Genomic DNA, 18,325 nt, shown 5'->3' on the forward strand with positions numbered 1-18,325 from the left:
GATAGTGGCATACAGGTTTCTAGCCATAATTTTTCTTATTAGATATTTATGTAGGGCATCCACCCCACAATGTGTTTTTTGATTTCATTTCTTACTAGGGACCGTAACAGGGAAGAGGGGACTATTATTTTTCCCTGTGCTGTGCTAGCCCACACTTCCTCATTGAAGGTTCCACCTTGATCTGTAATCAAGTTTTGATCTTCCTTATTATAATTTGGCTTACCTTCCAGGGAAATTTTCCCATCCGGAATTAGGGCCCCTTCTATTGTCATCGCACCTTTTGCCGCTTCTTTTTCCTCTCTGTCCGCCAGGTCATTTCCCTCCTCCAATTCTGAGCTCACCTTCTGGTGTGCCTTGATGTGCATAATTGCTACCTTTTCAAGTAGTTGGACCGCTTCCAACAGTCTCATTATTTCCTGTGCATGTCTGATGCTTTTTCCTTCTGAGTTCAACAGTCCTCTTTCTTTCCAAATGGCTCCATGTGCATGTACAACCCTGAATGCATAACTTGAGTCTGTATAGCTGTTTATATTTATCCTCTTGCTATTTCTAAGGCTCTAGTTAGAGTAATTAATTCCACTTTTTGTGCAGAGGTGTTTATTGGTAAAGGTTCATATTCTATTACCTCTCTGCTAGTGGTAACTGCATATCCAGCATGTTGTTTTCCACCGATGACATAGTTGCTCCCATCAGTGAACCAGGTTTCTGCATCGTCCAAAGGGGTGTCTTTCAGGTTTGGACGGCTGGCGTATGTGGCTTCAATGATTTTTAGGTAATCGTGGTGTACCGGTTCTCCTTCGTTTCCACTGAGGAAAGAAGCTGAGTCGATAATGTTAGTTACCACAATCTCTACATCATCTTGTTCCACTACGACGACTTGACATTTCAGGAACCTTTGAGGGGAAAGCCAATGTCCGCCTTTCATTTCCAGCACTGCAGACACTGTATGGGATACTAGCGCAGTTATTTTCTGCCAAGTTCTGTGTCAGTATTCCCAAAGCAATCTCTTTTTTTCTCATGGGAGAATAGAAAGAATGGTTTACTCACGTCTGGAAGTCCTAGAGCTGGAGCTGACATGAGAGCATTCTTCAGCTGGTCGAAGGCCCATGTGGCCTCCTTTGTCCACTGGAGGTTTCTGTTTCCATTGGCAATAAGTGCATATAGAGGCTTAACAATTAGTTTATAATTGTAGATCCACAATCTACACTATCCATAATTCATTCACCGTCTGGGGTTTTGGTGTTTGATATATTGTCTCTTTTCAGTCTTGTTCCAGTGTTCGCTGTTGAGCAGTAATTTTATATTCTAGGTAAATCATTTTTGTTTTACTATTTGGTTTTTTTTCTTGGATACCCTATATCCGTGGAGTTCCAGAAAATTTAAGAGGCTTACCATCCAGGCAACACAGGCCTCTTCTGTCTGGATGGCTATTAAGATGTTGTCTACGTACTGCAATAACTTCCTTTCTTCTGGCAGAGCCTCCTAGGATTCTTAAGTCTTTTGAAAGCTGTTTTCCAAACAGGGTGGGACTGTTCTTAAGTTTTTGAGGCAGTACCGTCCACATGAGCTGGGTTTTGTGCCCACTCTTAGGGCTTTCTCATTTAAATTCAAAGATTTTCTGTCTGGTTTCATGGAGAGGGAGGCAAAAGAAGGTATCTTTCAGATCTAAAACAGTAAATCAAGTTAGTTCTGGTGTCAAGCATGTTAATAGGGTATATGGATTTGCTACCACACGGTAAAGACCTTCAGTTATTTTGTTAACAGTTCATAAGTCCCGTACCACTCAATATGGCTTGTCAGGTTTATGAACAGGTAAAATAGGGGTGTTAAAATCAGACTGGCACTCCTTTAGCAGTCTTAATTGTAGGCAATTACTGTGCGAATTCCTTCCCTATTTTCCTTGTTCAGGGGTATTGCTTAATTCTGACTGGCTGTTTTCCCTCCTTGAGCTTTATCTATATCGGGGGTGCATTTTTGGCCCTTCCAGGTATGTTCGTATCCCATATCCCTGGGAATACCTGATCCAGTATATCTTTCCTGACTTCTTCCTTGACTTAGTTAGTAACCAAAACTAAACTTAACTTTTTTTTTTTTTTATATATATATTGTTGGTTGTTTACTTTCAAAGTGATCTCGCCTCCTTTGAAAGAAATGGTCACTTCCAAGTGTTCCAGTAAATCTCTCCCTAGGAGAGCTTTTGGGGAGTTAGTTAGGCATACATAAGAATTCATGAATTTTCCATTGCTTTTCCAATTGATATTGTTAAGTAAGCGGTGTGACCTATCCCCTTGTACATTGCAAATACCATGTAGGATAAGCATGAGCAAGCAGTAACATTGTTAAGCAAGTGGCTCAACCTTAACCCCCCTGTATATTTGTTAACCCTTTGCATCAGTGGCAGACCTAGCAAGAGACAACAGAAACACTATAGCCCAAAGAAAAGGAAGCAGATTGCCAGGAGAACCCGGTTGTTCATTTTAGGTTAAGAAGAGAGCAAGACATACACAAGGGTGGCCACAATCAACCTGATGCTGAAAAAGACCTTGAAGATGTGGGATGTGGTTCTGGAGCGGGCAGGGCGGTCCCCAGCATTGCCTTGCAGGGGCCTGAGCACACGCTGCTGCTGAGTGAGGATGGCCTCCCTGGCACCGGCCCACTTGCCCAGGCCCCGCAGGCGGTACTGGTATGGTGTGCAGGGCCCAAAGGCTACCTCCAGTGCCAGCTTGGGGTTGGTGAGGAAGAGGGTGAGCAGATTGGGCTTGACCCCCACCTGGCAGGCGAGCTCATCCATGTAGGGGATGTAATCCACCTGGATGGTGTGCCGCTGGCTCTTCACGTGCCTGTGGGCAGGGAGACTGGGCAGGTTTGGCAGGTGGGCACAGGGGTGACAGTGGCAGGGCTGATGCCTGCACAGCTTCCTTACCGCTTGGCCATTTTCTCCTTGGTTTGCAGAATGTCAGCCAGCATGTCAGTGGATGGCAGCAGGTCCTGCAGCCCTGGGGAAGAGGAGGCTGTAGCTGGGAGGAAAGGCTGTGCTCCTATCACAGTCTGGCTGGTTCTGCAGCCCAGCCTGGCCTTTGCTTGCACATGGAAACCTCTTAGGCTTCAGGGACATGCTACCACATTACGAGCAAAGTGTGAGGCATGGGCGAAAAAAGTAACAGCAGAAAAAGAAAGGGAGAAGGTGGTTTGCAGGCAATGGGACCTGTTAGTGGCTCCCACAAGAGAAGATCAGTGTTATGCTTGTTGCAAAATGCAATGCTGGTTTTTGTCTCCAAGAAGCAGCAAAATGAAGATCAAAAGGTGATGGGGGGAAAGCAGTGTGTGAAGGGATGCCACCAACTGAACAACTTAGCCTTGCCATGTCTGGGGGAGCCCATCTGAATTCCCCCCAGACTGTCTTGCTTACCCTTGAAGACACAGGTGGCCCAGTGACATTGGAGCTCAGAGATGGGCATGATGGCACCCAGGGGCTCTATGAAGCCGATGAAAGCCAGTGTTGGCTTCTCCAGGTCAGGGGGGAACATGAATTTGTAGAGGGAAATATGGTTCTCTACCACCTTCACGCAGCCTTCGAGGAAGGGGAAGAAAAAGCTGTATCCTGTGGTGAAGACCACAGTGTCAATGTCTTCCCTGGTACCATCTTCAAAGATGGCAGATGTCTCTATGAATTCCTGGATGTTTGGCTTCACCAGCATCCTGCCCAAAATGATGCGGTTGGGCAGGTCGTTGTTGATGGTCAGGTGTTGGTCAAAGACCCTGGAAGGCACAGGCAGACCTTGTGTGTGCCCCAGCAGTGGGATAGGCAGCAGGATGGACTTCATGGAGCAGGCAGCTGGGGTGCTGTCAAGGCACCCACTGGTGCTGGGGCCTCAGGCCATAGAGCTCATGGTCGAAGTGGGCATTCAGCTTCTTCTCCAAGAGAAAACTGATGGCTTTTTGAGGCAGCAGGCTTTGGAAGAGCTGTATGAAGCAGCTGAGATAGGAAAAGTCGAAGGGACACCTCCCATCTGCTACCCAGTGCAGCACCTAGGTCCCACACTTGGTGCTGAGGAAGACCTGGAAGGAAGGAGAGGAGAGGTGGTGATGTGGCAGTACCCTCAGGACAGGGTTGGAGTCTCACCATGTTCCTTGGACAGGGATCCCAGCAAAGCTTCTGGGACCACAACAGCCATCCCCATCGAGAGGGGGTGGGTGCTTGTGGCCGGGTGCTGGAGGGCGGGGATCCTGCAAGGGATGGCAAGGGGTTGCTTGGTCCTGGTGGCTCTCACAACACACCTGCTCAGCTGCGTGGCTCAGCTCCACCACGATGTCGATGCCTGAATGCCCACTGTGAACCATGACTACCCGCTTCCCTGAGAAGGACTGCGGTCTCTTGAAGTCCCATCTGTGCAGGTACCAGCCCTCAAACTTTTCCAGTCCTGGGAGAGATAGAGAAGCCGTGCTAGGCAGGGATGTGGAGTAGGGGGTGGCTGTCCCCCTGCTCAGACTGGTGGTGTGTTTTGAGAACAGGTTGGGAACAGGGTGACCAGCAGCAGCGGTGTGGCCCTGGAATGATGCCCAGAGAGGTGATGGCATCTCCAGCCTCGGAGATGCTCAGTGTGGCCCTGAGTATCCTGCTCTGGCTTTGGGGCTAGGCTGGCTTGCAGCAGGGTTTGGACTGAAGACCTCCATACTCCCATCCCAGAATTGTCCTGCAGTTCCTGCCTGGTGCTAGGTGCTGGGGCAGAGGAGCAGCTGTGACCTGTGCCTGCCAGACCCTGGTGATGGTGTACTCCAACCTGTTCCCCAGCCAGATAGGGTCTCCACGGCTGAAAGCCCTCCAGGCATTTTTGCCTGGCACCAACAGTAGAAGGCTAACACCAGCACCAAATTCTCAAGCCTTGCCGCAGTGCTGGAGAGCCCAGCAGGTGCATGGCCAGCAGCTCAGGGAGCCAGTTGCTGATGGGGGAGATGAGCTGGCAGAAGTGAGCCTTGCCAGCAAGGCACTTTGGTCAGGTGCTGATGGCACAGGAAGAGGCACCTAGGAGAGACCACCAAGATAGGTGGGACAGCAGCATGCTCGTGTAATCCTGCCTGGTGTGTTATTCAGTGGGAGCATTTTGGCAGTAGCCAGGGTGGAGTGGGGACTAAGCTGAAGAGGAGGGTGGTCCCAGGGGTGTCAAGGACCAAACAAGCAGTCCGCAGGGCAGTACCTGGGAAGGCGCTCAGCGGAAGGTGGGCCTCAGTGTGGTGCCCGGTGCACACCAGCACAGCATCAAAGACGGCCGCCTCCTGCTTCCCCTCGCTCTCCATCACCACCTCCCACTGCCCCGTGGAGGTGAATTCAGGGCGCTTGGACACGCAGCACACGCTGGTCTGGGTGCAGGGGGAGCGGGCGTCAGGCACCCTGTGCCCCGGCCCTGTTCCACTGCTCAGCCCCGACCCTGGCGGCTCTCACCCTGAATCGGATGTGGCGCAGCAGGTCGAAGTGCTGGGCATACATGCGGAAGTACTCCATGATCTTGGAGTTGTGCATGTAGTTGGGGGAGTCCTCAGGTATGGGGAAGTCGCTGAAGCACATCGTCTCCTTGGAGGTGTTGTGATGACAAATTGGTAGATGCTGGCGCAGCCCTCCTCGGAGTGCTCCTGTGGTAGTGGGGCATGGCTTGGCACTGGCCAGGGACCCCAGGGCTGCCTGCCTGGTGCCTCACTGTGCCTGCCGGTGCAGGGTTAAGCCACAGGTGATTGCACCTACCCCTCCACTTAGCACTCCTATGCATGTGACTGCCCACCCCACATAAAAGGGAAGAGGGCCATGAGTGGTATCAGCGTGTGGTGGGGTCTCGTGCCTCAGTTTCCCTGCTCCCACCCCTGCCCCTGATGAGGCAGGGCATTCCTGAAGCTGTCCATGATGTCATTGCCCCAGCTGCCACATCAGGTCTCACCAGTTCCTGAGCCAACTCCTGCTCTTCCAGCTATGTGGCCAATCCTGCCTGATGAGTCTCTGCCCCAGCAGCTGGGTGCTGCTGCCCTAGCTCTGCTTCCTCAGTCCTTTTTCTGACCCACCATGGGCAGAACCAGTGGACTGTAACTGGGGCAACTAAAAACCCATTGTGGCTTGGTGTGGTGTGTACCCCTCCCAGGCTTTACCACTGTGTATCAGGACATTGTGAAAGGCTTGTCATCTTGGTGGGTTTCCAGGGGAAAAGTCAACAAACAGCTTCAATAGGTGGGGGCAGAAATGAGCTCTGGGGTTTCCCCTAATGAAGGGAGAGCCAAAGCAACAGAGGAGGAAGTGCTCGTTACTTCTGCATGGGTGAGTACCACAGAAGCAGCGAGAGGAAGAAGTTGGACTTCCAGACAAGGGCTCGTCAGGACAGGGACTGGGACTGGGATAGACAGTGGGGTCAGTTGGGAAAAGGGTGGGTGGGGAAGGAATGGAGGAGGCAAAGAACAAACCAGCAGGGGAAGGGGTGGATGAGACTGTGAAGAAAGGGCTTGTGAAAGGACATGAGCCTCCCGATGTCACAGCACTTTGTCTTTCATGTGGTTTCATAGTCATATATATGCAAAGTAGGGGAGAGGTGCTTCATTACCTGCCAATAATCAATTCCAATGCTGGCTGTGCTGCTAGTGTGGGGCAGGCTGGCACAGAGCAGGGCTGTGGTGGTGGCAGGGATGCTGGAGAGTCTTGTCCTGGGGCAAAACACACGTGGGGGTTGTGCGGAGCCTGGTGGGTCACAGCGGGGGTGCACGGTGCCACTTGGTTAGGGATGGCACTTCGGGGGCTTCCCCAGCCTGACTGAGATCAGCTGGGCTGTCATAAAACGTGCTTGCTGATATGACCTACAGGTACTCCCTGCTGCCCTGCCACACCTCCTGCCTGTGCCTGCTCGCGCAAAGGGCTCAGGAGGACCTGTGAGCGCATAACGATGCTGACGCTGCCATGGGAATTCCTGGGCTCAGGGCTGTGATGCGGCCATGCTGCGGATTTTGGCAGGTCATGGCGTTGAAAACAAAAGCTTGTGGATGCTGAGTGCCCTGATAGCCGGCAGCTGTGTGGCTCTGGCTTGTAGTGGCCAGGAACCCAATCACTGCTGCATGTCCCCAGCTACCCAGCAGTGGGGCCTGCATGCAGGAGATGAGGGTGACACTGAACTGTGCCACTGTGACTACCCTGAGTGAGGCTGTTTTGCCTCACGTTTGCATGTGTGTGCACGTGTGCAGCGTGTGCTGCCATGGGGTGTGGGCTTGAGGCAACCTCAAAGCCGTGTGAGTCCTGTGGGCGCACAGGGTATCATGGTGATGCCAATAACGGGAAAGACACCTGTCTCTGTTTAACGCATTTATCCAGTTAGGAAGTCTGCTGTGCCTTTGCCGCTCAGCTCTTGTGTGAGTGTGCCAGTGGTCGCATGGCTGGGTTAGAGGTGACAGAAAAGCCTGGTGTGTCCCTACTGGGTTGAACGAGCAGGCTGAGAGGGACTGGATTTTACTGTGTGCGTGAGCAGGTTTCCTCTTCTGCCCCTGGCTGTGGCTTCCTGGGGAAAGGCGGAGACCGGGCACTGGGGTGTTATTTCGCGAGCTGTGGAGGCTCTGTGCATCTTGGGCTTGTGGCCACAGCGGGGCCATGTGGGGCAGGAGGAGGGGTCCTGCCAGCACTGGGGTGCACAGGTTACTAGGGGGCAGGGGATGAACAGCCCGCATGCCCGGCACATCCCTTTGCACACTTGTGGGTCACCTAAAAGTAAGCAAAACCGATGGCGAGGATGGCCACAGCTCCAACCAGCTTGAAGAAGAGGGGCAAGGCAGGAGCTGGTGGGTGCTCCTCCACGAGCCGCGTCTGCAGGGGCTTGATGATGCGCTGCCGCTGGGTGAGGATGGCCTCCCTGGCACCGGCCCACTTGCCCGGGCCCCGGAGGCGGTACTGGTATGGTGTGCAGGGCCCAAAGGCTACCTCCAGCGCCAGCTTGGGGTCGGAGAGGAAGAGGGTGAGCAGGTTGGGCTTGACCCCCACCTGGCAGGCGAGCTCATCCATGTAGGGGATGTAATCCACCTGGATGGTGTGCCGCTGGCTCTTCACGTACCTGTGGACATGGAGGGTGAGCGGGTGGTAGAGGCAGAACTGGCAGATGCCTCGCACGCCAGCAAGGTGGTACTGAATGGACTACCATTGGGAAGGATCAGAAGGGTGGGTTTAGAGCAGCTGAGCACATCCCTGCCATTTTTTGGCAATGCCAAGTGTGCCTGGAAGCAGCACAGGACAGGACAGATGCCCAACCTCAGCTGTACCCAAAAGAGTGCCCTCCCTGTTCCCAGGGGGATCTTACTGTTTTGCCATTGCTTCTCTCTTCTGCTTGATATCCGCCTCCATGCAGTGTCGTGGGGGAAGCTTGTTCAAGCCTAGGGAGGATAAGCCACAGCGTGGCAGTGCTGGCAACAACGGCTGGGATGTACGTTGGCCATGCCATTGGCTTCTGCCAGGATGGCACAGCCAGCTGCTTCCTCCCAGCCATGGCTGGGCACCTTTTAACCCAGCTCCAGGGGTGCTGGCTTAGGCTGCAGCCACAGGGGAGGTTTGTCTCGCTTACCCTTGAAGATGCGGGTGGCCCAGCGACACTGGAGCTCGGAGATGGGCATGATGGCACCCAGCGGCTGGATGAGGCCGATGAAAGCCAGTGTTGGCTTTTCTAGGTCAGGGGGGAACATAAATTTGTAGAGGGAAATCTGGTTCTCCACCACCTTCACGCAGCCTTCGAGGAAGGGGAAGGAAAAGCTGTATCCCGTGGCAAAGACCACAGCGTCAATGTCTTCCCGGGTACCATCTTCAAAGATGGCAGATGTCTCTGTGAATTCCTGGATGTTTGGCTTCACCAGCACCCTGCCCGAAATGATGCGATTGGGCAGGTCGTCGTTGATGGTTGGTTTTTGGTCAAGGACCCTGAAAGCACAAGGAGCCATGAGAGTTCTGCGGTGGGTGTCTCTGCTCAGTGCTGTGCTCCAGCCATGGCTCCCTGCTCTGGGGATGTGGGTCCACAGGGATGCTCATTTCCAGTGGGGCTGTTCCCACAGGGTTGCTTGGCAGGTACCGCTTCACCGCACCAAGGTTCCCTGGAAGGGGCCGTGGTGGCTCCCCGGAGCATTGCCTGGGCACCACACAGCTATTAACCAGGTTTCCAGGGCTGGTGCCTTGGCCCAGCTCAGGCACACAGAGCATGGGAATGGCTGAGCAGTGCTGGACACGCGGGAGGCAGAGGGTCCCTCCTGGGAAGGGGGAGCATTTGCTGGCACCTGTGCTTTGGCTTCAGGCCGTAGAGTGAGTGGTTGAACCTGGCGTTCAGCTGCTTCTCCACAGAGCTGCTCACCATGGACTGGCTCAGCAGCTTCTTCAGGAACGCGTTGGTGCGGGTGGTGATGATTGTGTCGATGGGGTAGCCCTCATCTCCAACACGGTTGAAGATCCAAGCTCCACGGCGGGTGCTGAGGAAGACCTGGGCAAGGAAGTAAGCGTTGCCTCCTGAAGGCTTTACAGGTGCTGAGGGGCTGCACAGGGGAGACACGTGCCTGCCCCAGGGTAGGTCCTCTTCCTGCTGGCCAAGCACTCAGCAAAGACCAGGAGGGAAGAGAGAGCTGGTGGTCAGCACCTAGCAGGGGCAGGGAAGTAGGGAGCGGTCCAAGGGCAGCCCCAGTCCAGGACTCAGAGATGGAAATTGGGGTATCCATACAGGATCGAGTCTCAGCTGACGAAGGCTGGGATAGTGGGAGCCAGCACCGCCAGCTGCAGTGAGTACCAGGACAGAGCAGTGCCTGTGCCAGCATGTTTGTGCCGGTGTCCTTGTGGAGCTGGCAGTGTCCCACGAGGCGCTGCCCTGGCCACTGGGACCCCAATCCTGCTGCTCACCTGCTTGGCAGTTTGGCTAATCTCCACGGCCAGGTCTGCCCCTGAATTCCCGATCCCAATGACAACGACCCTCTTGTCTGTGAAGTCCCGAGTGTCCTTGTAGTCTCGGCTATGGATGTAGTGGCCCTTGAAGTTGTTGATTCCTGTGGGCAGGGAGGAGGGATGCTTGGCTTCCTGGGCGCTGGGCTGGAGGGTCACCTCCTGAAACACTGAGTTGTGGAGGTGTCTCTGGCCCTGGCAGACCCTTTCCTGGGGAGCATGAGAGCTCTCCTGGAGCTGCCTCAAGGCAGGGAAATGCTGAGGCCAGAAGGAAGAGCAATAGGGAGAATAGGGACTGCCACAGCCAAGCTTTCTGGGGTCTCTCCTCATAGCCGGGTGTGGGGCAGTACCTGGGAAGGTGCTCAGCGGAAGGTGGGCCTCAGTGTGGTGCCCGGTGCACACCAGCACAGCATCAAACACGGCCGCCTCCTGCTTCCCTTCCCTCTCCGTCACCACCTCCCACTGGCCCGTGGCGGCGAAGTCGGGGCGTTTGGATACATGGCACACACTGGTCTGGGTGCAGGGGGAGCGGGCGTCAGGCACCCTGTGCCCCGGCTCTGTTCCACTGCTCAGCCCAGACCCTGGCGGCTCTCACCCTGAATCGGATGTGGCGCAGCAGGTCGAAGTGCTGGGCGTACATGCGGAAGTACTCCATGATCTTGGAGTTGTGCATGTAGTTGGGGAAGTCCTCAGGTATGGGGAAGTTGCTGAAGCACGTCATCTCCTTGGAGGTGTTTATGATGACAGAGCGGTAGATGCTGGCGCGGCCCTCCTCGGGATGTTCCTGCAGGAGCAGGGCATGGCCTTGTGTGGTGAGGCACCATGATGGGGACGGATGGCTGGGGCTGATGTGGTGGCTGTTTATGCGGAGCCCCTGCCCTCAGCTCGCCATCAGGACCCTGCCACAGCCAGCTGCATGTCACCCCAGCAGCAGCCACTGATCCCCCAGCTGCTGCAGTGCTGACCCACAGCAAGACATGTGGCCAGCAGGGTTTACCTCAAACCTCCAGAGCCCTCCAATGTCCCCACTCCTCTCGAAGCAGACGGGCTCCAGTGACTCCTGCAGGCAGGCTTTGATGGCGCACAGGCCGCTGCTGCCCCCTCCAATGATGGCCACCCTCTTTGCCATTCTGCCCTCCACCTCTGGTCTCTGCCTAGAGACAGTGCCGGAGAAGGGGGTTTAGAGGCACAGGTTGCAGCTGTGCAGTTTCGTCCTCTGCCCCAAAATGGTCACAAGCTTAGGGGCAGGCCCCAAAGTTTTGTCTGGGACTCTGAGTACAGCTATCCCTCTGCTCCAGTAGCAGGAACCGGGTCAATGCAGGGGTTTTTACCATTGCAGTGCTTACATCCAGACACCTGGAAGAAGTGCTATCACGAGATATGGATCCTTGAAATCTCCCCCCTCATGGCATGTCCAAGCAATGGAGGCATGCTGGAGTGTCATGCCCTCCTGCGAGGACCCATGGCTCCCACCGTGGTGGACACAGCCCCTGAATCTGCACCTTGCCCTCCACCTTCCCCACGGTAAATGCTGATGGTTCCATACCAGCACCTGCTGCATGCTGGCACCCACCAGCACCCCCTCCACTGACCTGCAGCTGTGGGTTCAGCAGCCCAGGGAATGCAAGCGGCTGGCAGGGAGTCAGTGAAGATCTGTGCTCAGTTGTCCCAGACTTGGATGCCTGACGCTGGCCTGGCTTTATGGTGCACGTCAGCTGTGACTGGGGCCTCCCACTTGGTCACTCCTCCCACGCAGAGCAGAGGAAGCCAGCAACCGGTTGGGCCAGACGCCTGCTTGGCTTTTCCGGCAGTGTTCCTCGCCACAGGTTCAGAGGGGAGAGCTAACCAACCATACCAGGCACCTTTCCAGGAATTGCAGCACAGGGAAACTGCAGGGACATGGGGTTACAGGCCAGGCAGAGATGCAGCAGGTCCCCATGGTGAGAATACCAAGTAAACAAATGCTGCTCTGTACTTTTAACTCTGTAATTATCAACATGTCCTGTCCATGCAGGCACCAAGGGCCAGGCTGACACAGCGCGGGGCTTACCTCAAAAAGCCAGAGACCCCCGATGTCTCTGCTCCTCTCAAAGCAGGTGGGTACCAGCCCCTCATCCAGGCAGCATTTCAGGGCACATAGGCCGGAGGCACCGGCACCAATGATGGCTACTTTCTGGGCGGCCGTTTCCTGCAGGACTGTGGTGGTGGCAGGGATGCTGGAGAGTCTTGTCCTGGGGCAAAACACACTTGGGGGTTGTGCGGAGCCTGGTGGGTCACAGCGGGGGTGCACGGTGCCACTTGGTTAGGGATGGCACTTCGGGGGCTTCCCCAGCCTGACTGAGATCAGCTGGGCTGTCATAAAACGTGCTTGCTGATATGACCTACAGGTACTCCCTGCTGCCCTGCCACACCTCCTGCCTGTGCCTGCTCGCGCAAAGGGCTCAGGAGGACCTGTGAGCGCATAACGATGCTGACGCTGCCATGGGAATTCCTGGGCTCAGGGCTGAGATGCGGCCATGCTGCGGATTTTGGCAGGTCATGGCGTTGAAAACAAAAGCTTGTGGATGCTGAGTGCCCTGATAGCCGGCAGCTGTGTGGCTCTGGCTTGTAGTGGCCAGGAACCCAATCACTGCTGCATGTCCCCAGCTACCCAGCAGTGGGGCCTGCATGCAGGAGATGAGGGTGACACTGAACTGTGCCACTGTGACTACCCTGAGTGAGGCTGTTTTGCCTCACGTTTGCATGTGTGTGCACGTGTGCAGCGTGTGCTGCCATGGGGTGTGGGCTTGAGGCAACCTCAAAGCCGTGTGAGTCCTGTGGGCGCACAGGGTATCATGGTGATGCCAATAACGGGAAAGACACCTGTCTCTGTTTAACGCATTTATCCAGTTAGGAAGTCTGCTGTGCCTTTGCCGCTCAGCTCTTGTGTGAGTGTGCCAGTGGTCGCATGGCTGGGTTAGAGGTGACAGAAAAGCCTGGTGTGTCCCTACTGGGTTGAACGAGCAGGCTGAGAGGGACTGGATTTTACTGTGTGCGTGAGCAGGTTTCCTCTTCTGCCCCTGGCTGTGGCTTCCTGGGGAAAGGCGGAGACCGGGCACTGGGGTGTTATTTCGCGAGCTGTGGAGGCTCTGTGCATCTTGGGCTTGTGGCCACAGCGGGGCCATGTGGGGCAGGAGGAGGGGTCCTGCCAGCACTGGGGTGCACAGGTTACTAGGGGGCAGGGGATGAACAGCCCACACGCCCGGCACATCCCTTTGCACACTTGTGGGTCACCTAAAAGTAAGCAAAACCGATGGCGAGGATGGCCACAGCTCCAACCAGCTTGAAGAAGAGGGGCAAGGCAGGAGCTGGTGGGTGCTCCTCCACGAGCCGCGTCTGCAGGGGCTTGATGATGCGCTGCCGCTGGGTGAGGATGGCCTCCCTGGCACCGGCCCACTTGCCCGGGCCCCGGAGGCGGTACTGGTATGGTGTGCAGGGCCCAAAGGCTACCTCCAGCGCCAGCTTGGGGTCGGTGAGGAAGAGGGTGAGCAGGTTGGGCTTGACCCCCACCTGGCAGGCGAGCTCATCCATGTAGGGGATGTAATCCACCTGGATGGTGTGCCGCTGGCTCTTCACGTACCTGTGGACATGGAGGGTGAGCGGGTGGTAGAGGCAGAACTGGCAGATGCCTCGCACGCCAGCAAGGTGGTACTGAATGGACTACCATTGGGAAGGATCAGAAGGGTGGGTTTAGAGCAGCTGAGCACATCCCTGCCATTTTTTGGCAATGCCAAGTGTGCCTGGAAGCAGCACAGGACAGGACAGATGCCCAACCTCAGCTGTACCCAAAAGAGTGCCCTCCCTGTTCCCAGGGGGATCTTACTGTTTTGCCATTGCTTCTCTCTTCTGCTTGATATCCGCCTCCATGCAGTGTCGTGGGGGAAGCTTGTTCAAGCCTAGGGAGGATAAGCCACAGCGTGGCAGTGCTGGCAACAACGGCTGGGATGTACGTTGGCCATGCCATTGGCTTCTGCCAGGATGGCACAGCCAGCTGCTTCCTCCCAGCCATGGCTGGGCACCTTTTAACCCAGCTCCAGGGGTGCTGGCTTAGGCTGCAGCCACAGGGGAGGTTTGTCTCGCTTACCCTTGAAGATGCGGGTGGCCCAGCGACACTGGAGCTCGGAGATGGGCATGATGGCACCCAGCGGCTGGATGAGGCCGATGAAAGCCAGTGTTGGCTTTTCCAGGTCAGGGGGGAACATAAATTTGTAGAGGGAAATCTGGTTCTCCACCACCTTCACGCAGCCTTCGAGGAAGGGGAAGGAAAAGCTGTATCCCGTGGCAAAGACCACAGCATCAATGTCTTCCCGGGTACCATCTTCAAAGATGGCAGATGTCTCTGTGAATTCCTGGATGTTTGGCTTCACCAGCACCCTGCCCGAAATGATGCGATTGGGCAGGTCGTCGTTGACGGTTGGGTGTTGGTCAAGGACCCTGAAAGCACAAGGAGCCATGAGAGTTCTGCGGTGGGTGTCTCTGCTCAGTGCTGTGCTCCAGCCATGGCTCCCTGCTCTGGGGATGTGGGTCCACAGGGATGCTCATTTCCAGTGGGGCTGTTCCCACAGGGTTGCTTGGCAGGTACCGCTTCACCGCACCAAGGTTCCCTGGAAGGGGCCGTGGTGGCTCCCCGGAGCATTGCCTGGGCACCACACAGCTATTAACCAGGTTTCCAGGGCTGGTGCCTTGGCCCAGCTCAGGCACACAGAGCATGGGAATGGCTGAGCAGTGCTGGACACGCGGGAGGCAGAGGGTCCCTCCTGGGAAGGGGGAGCATTTGCTGGCACCTGTGCTTTGGCTTCAGGCCGTAGAGTGAGTGGTTGAACCTGGCGTTCAGCTGCTTCTCCACAGAGCTGCTCACCATGGACTGGCTCAGCAGCTTCTTCAGGAACGCGTTGGTGCGGGTGGTGATGATTGTGTCGATGGGGTAGCCCTCATCTCCAACACGGTTGAAGATCCAAGCTCCACGGCGGGTGCTGAGGAAGACCTGGGCAAGGAAGTAAGTGTTGCCTCCTGAAGGCTTTACAGGTGCTGAGGGGCTGCACAGGCGAGACACGTGCCTGCCCCAGGGTAGGTCCTCTTCCTGCTAGCCAAGCACTCAGCAAAGACCAGGAGGGAAAAGAGAGCTGGTGGTCAGCACCTAGCAGGGGCAGGGAAGTAGGGAGCGGTCCGAGGGCAACCCCAGTCCAGGACTCAGAGATGGAAATTGGGGTATCCATACAGGATCGAGTCTCAGCTGACGAAGGCTGGGATAGTGGGAGCCAGCACCGCCAGCTGCAGTGAGTACCAGGACAGAGCAGTGCCTGTGCCAGCATGTTTGTGCTGGTGTCCTTGTGGAGCTGGCAGTGTCCCACGAGGCGCTGCCCTGGCCACTGGGACCCCAATCCTGCTGCTCACCTGCTTGGCAGTTTGGCTAATCTCCACGGCCAGGTCTGCCCCTGAATTCCCGATCCCAATGACAACGACCCTCTTGTCTGTGAAGTCCCGAGTGTCCTTGTAGTCTCGGCTATGGATGTAGTGGCCCTTGAAGTTGTGGATTCCTGTGGGCAGGGAGGAGGGATGCTTGGCTTCCTGGGCGCTGGGCTGGAGGGTCACCTCCTGAAACACTGAGTTGTGGAGGTGTCTCTGGCCCTGGCAGACCCTTTCCTGGGGAACATGAGAGCTCTCCTGGAGCTGTCTCAAGGCAGGGAAATGCTGAGGCCAGAAGGAAGAGCAATAGGGAGAATAGGGACTGCCACAGCCAAGCTTTCTGGGGTCTCTCCTCATAGCCGGGTGTGGGGCAGTACCTGGGAAGGTGCTCAGCGGAAGGTGGGCCTCGGTGTGGTGCCCGGTGCACACCAGCACAGCATCAAACACGGCCGCCTCCTGCTTCCCTTCCCTCTCCGTCACCACCTCCCACTGGCCCGTGGTGGCGAAGTCGGGGCGTTTGGACACGCGGCACACGCTGGTCTGGGTGCAGGGGGAGCGGGCGTCAGGCACCCTGTGCCCCGGCTCTGTTCCACTGCTCAGCCCAGACCCTGGCGGCTCTCACCCTGAATCGGATGTGGCGCAGCAGGTCGAAGTGCTGGGCGTACATGCGGAAGTACTCCATGATCTTGGAGTTGTGCATGTAGTTGGGGAAGTCCTCAGGTATGGGGAAGTCGCTGAAGCACATCATCTCCTTGGAGGTGTTTATGATGACAGAGCGGTAGATGCTGGCGCGGCCCTCCTCGGGATGTTCCTGCAGGAGCAGGGCATGGCCTTGTGTGGTGAGGCACCATGATGGGGACGGATGGCTGGGGCTGATGTGGTGGCTGTTTATGCGGAGCCCCTGCCCTCAGCTCGCCATCAGGACCCTGCCACAGCCAGCTGCATGCCACCCCAGCAGCAGCCACTGATCCCCCAGCTGCTGCAGTGCTGACCCACAGCAAGACATGTGGCCAGCAGGGTTTACCTCAAACCTCCAGAGCCCTCCAATGTCCCCACTCCTCTCGAAGCAGACGGGCTCCAGTGACTCCTGCAGGCAGGCTTTGATGGCGCACAGGCCGCTGCTGCCCCCTCCAATGATGGCCACCCTCTTTGCCATTCTGCCCTCCACCTCTGGTCTCTGCCTAGAGACAGTGCCGGAGAAGGGGGTTTAGAGGCACAGGTTGCAGCTGTGCAGTTTGGTCCTCTGCCCCAAAATGGTCACAAGCTTAGGGGCAGGCCCCAAAGTTTTGTCTGGGACTCTGAGTACAGCTATCCCTCTGCTCCAGTAGCAGGAACCGGGTCAATGCAGGGGTTTTTACCATTGCAGTGCTTACATCCAGACACCTGGAAGAAGTGCTATCACGAGATATGGATCCTTGAAATCTCCCCCCTCATGGCATGTCCAAGCAATGGAGGCATGCTGGAGTGCCGTGCCCTCCCACGGGGACCCATGGCTCCCACCGTGGTGGACACCTTGCCCTCCACCTTCCCCAGGGTAAATGCTGATGGTTCCATACCGGCCCATGCTGCATGCTGGCACCCACCAGCACCCCCTCCACTGACCTGCAGCTGTGGGTTCAGCAGCCCAGGGAATGCAAGCGGCTGGCAGGGAGTCAGTGAAGATCTGTGCGCAGTTGTCCCAAACTTGGATGCCTGACGCTGGCCTGGCTTTATGGTGCACGTCAGCTGTGACTGGGGCCTCCCACTTGGTCACTCCTCCCACGCAGAGCAGAGGAAGCCAGCAACCGGTTGGGCCAGACGCCTGCTTGGCTTTTCCGGCAGTGTTCCTCGCCACAGGTTCAGAGGGGAGAGCTAACCAACCATACCAGGCACCTTTCCAGGAATTGCAGCACAGGGAAACTGCAGGGACATGGGGTTACAGGCCAGGCAGAGATGCAGCAGGTCCCCATGGTGAGAATACCAAGTAAACAAATGCTGCTCTGTACTTTTAACTCTGTAATTATCAACATGTCCTGTCCATGCAGGCACCAAGGGCCAGGCTGACACAGCGCGGGGCTTACCTCAAAAAGCCAGAGACCCCCGATGTCTCTGCTCCTCTCAAAGCAGGTGGGTACCAGCCCCTCATCCAGGCAGCATTTCAGGGCACATAGGCCGGAGGCACCGGCACCAATGATGGCTACTTTCTGGGCGGCCGTTTCCTGCAGGACTGTGGTGGTGGCAGGGATGCTGGAGAGTCTTGTCCTGGGGCAAAACACACTTGGGGGTTGTGCGGAGCCTGGTGGGTCACAGCGGGGGTGCACGGTGCCACTTGGTTAGGGATGGCACTTCGGGGGCTTCCCCAGCCTGACTGAGATCAGCTGGGCTGTCATAAAACGTGCTTGCTGATATGACCTACAGGTACTCCCTGCTGCCCTGCCACACCTCCTGCCTGTGCCTGCTCGCGCAAAGGGCTCAGGAGGACCTGTGAGCGCATAACGATGCTGACGCTGCCATGGGAATTCCTGGGCTCAGGGCTGAGATGCGGCCATGCTGCGGATTTTGGCAGGTCATGGCGTTGAAAACAAAAGCTTGTGGATGCTGAGTGCCCTGATAGCCGGCAGCTGTGTGGCTCTGGCTTGTAGTGGCCAGGAACCCAATCACTGCTGCATGTCCCCAGCTACCCAGCAGTGGGGCCTGCATGCAGGAGATGAGGGTGACACTGAACTGTGCCACTGTGACTACCCTGAGTGAGGCTGTTTTGCCTCACATTTGCATGTGTGTGCACGTGTGCAGCGTGTGCTGCCATGGGCTGTGGGATGCAGCCTGTGCCTGTGGTGTGTATCTTCAGTAAACAAACAGTGGTCTGAATTTTTACCTCCTATTATCAGGATGTCCTTATATCTCACCTGGGTTCAGGTGGGATAGAGTTAATTTTCTTCTTAGTAGCTTGTGTAGTGCTGTGGTTTGCATTTTGTCTGAGAA

The 18,325-nt window shown here is 56.1% G+C and overlaps 3 protein-coding genes across 3 annotated transcripts; all 3 read right to left on the reverse strand.

Moving 5' to 3' along the window:
• Nucleotides 1–2,402: 2,402 nt before the first annotated feature.
• Nucleotides 2,403–5,788, reverse strand: LOC133268559 (flavin-containing monooxygenase 5-like). The gene is given in 7 exon segments (XM_061451837.1): nt 2,403–2,840; nt 2,924–2,996; nt 3,410–3,759; nt 3,860–4,059; nt 4,279–4,421; nt 5,196–5,358; nt 5,441–5,788. Coding segments are annotated over 7 exon segments (1,410 nt in total). The 5' UTR covers nt 5,564–5,788; the 3' UTR covers nt 2,403–2,482.
• Nucleotides 5,789–7,314: 1,526 nt separating this feature from the next.
• LOC133268558 (flavin-containing monooxygenase 5-like) lies at nt 7,315–11,620 on the reverse strand. Its single transcript, XM_061451836.1, has 9 exons — nt 11,512–11,620; nt 10,917–11,073; nt 10,515–10,703; nt 10,270–10,432; nt 9,881–10,023; nt 9,271–9,470; nt 8,571–8,920; nt 8,310–8,382; nt 7,315–8,066 (listed from the first exon to the last, which is right to left on the reverse strand). Exons 2-9 carry the CDS (start codon nt 11,046–11,048, stop codon nt 7,721–7,723), a joined length of 1,596 nt encoding a protein of 531 aa, XP_061307820.1. The 5' UTR covers nt 11,049–11,073; nt 11,512–11,620; the 3' UTR covers nt 7,315–7,720.
• Nucleotides 11,621–12,786: 1,166 nt separating this feature from the next.
• Nucleotides 12,787–17,067, reverse strand: LOC133268557 (flavin-containing monooxygenase 5-like). Its single transcript, XM_061451834.1, has 9 exons — nt 16,967–17,067; nt 16,389–16,545; nt 15,987–16,175; nt 15,742–15,904; nt 15,353–15,495; nt 14,743–14,942; nt 14,043–14,392; nt 13,782–13,854; nt 12,787–13,538 (listed from the first exon to the last, which is right to left on the reverse strand). The coding sequence occupies exons 2-9, from the start codon at nt 16,518–16,520 to the stop codon at nt 13,193–13,195; spliced, it is 1,596 nt and encodes a 531-aa protein (XP_061307818.1). The 5' UTR covers nt 16,521–16,545; nt 16,967–17,067; the 3' UTR covers nt 12,787–13,192.
• Between the last annotated feature and the right edge of the window lie 1,258 nt (nt 17,068–18,325).

This window comes from Pezoporus flaviventris, unplaced genomic scaffold (genome assembly GCF_033815535.1).
Source record: "Pezoporus flaviventris isolate CSIRO_AGI_PZ_B2104156 unplaced genomic scaffold, CSIRO_AGI_Pfla_v1 ptg000013l, whole genome shotgun sequence".
Classification (NCBI taxonomy): Eukaryota; Metazoa; Chordata; class Aves; order Psittaciformes; family Psittacidae; genus Pezoporus; species Pezoporus flaviventris.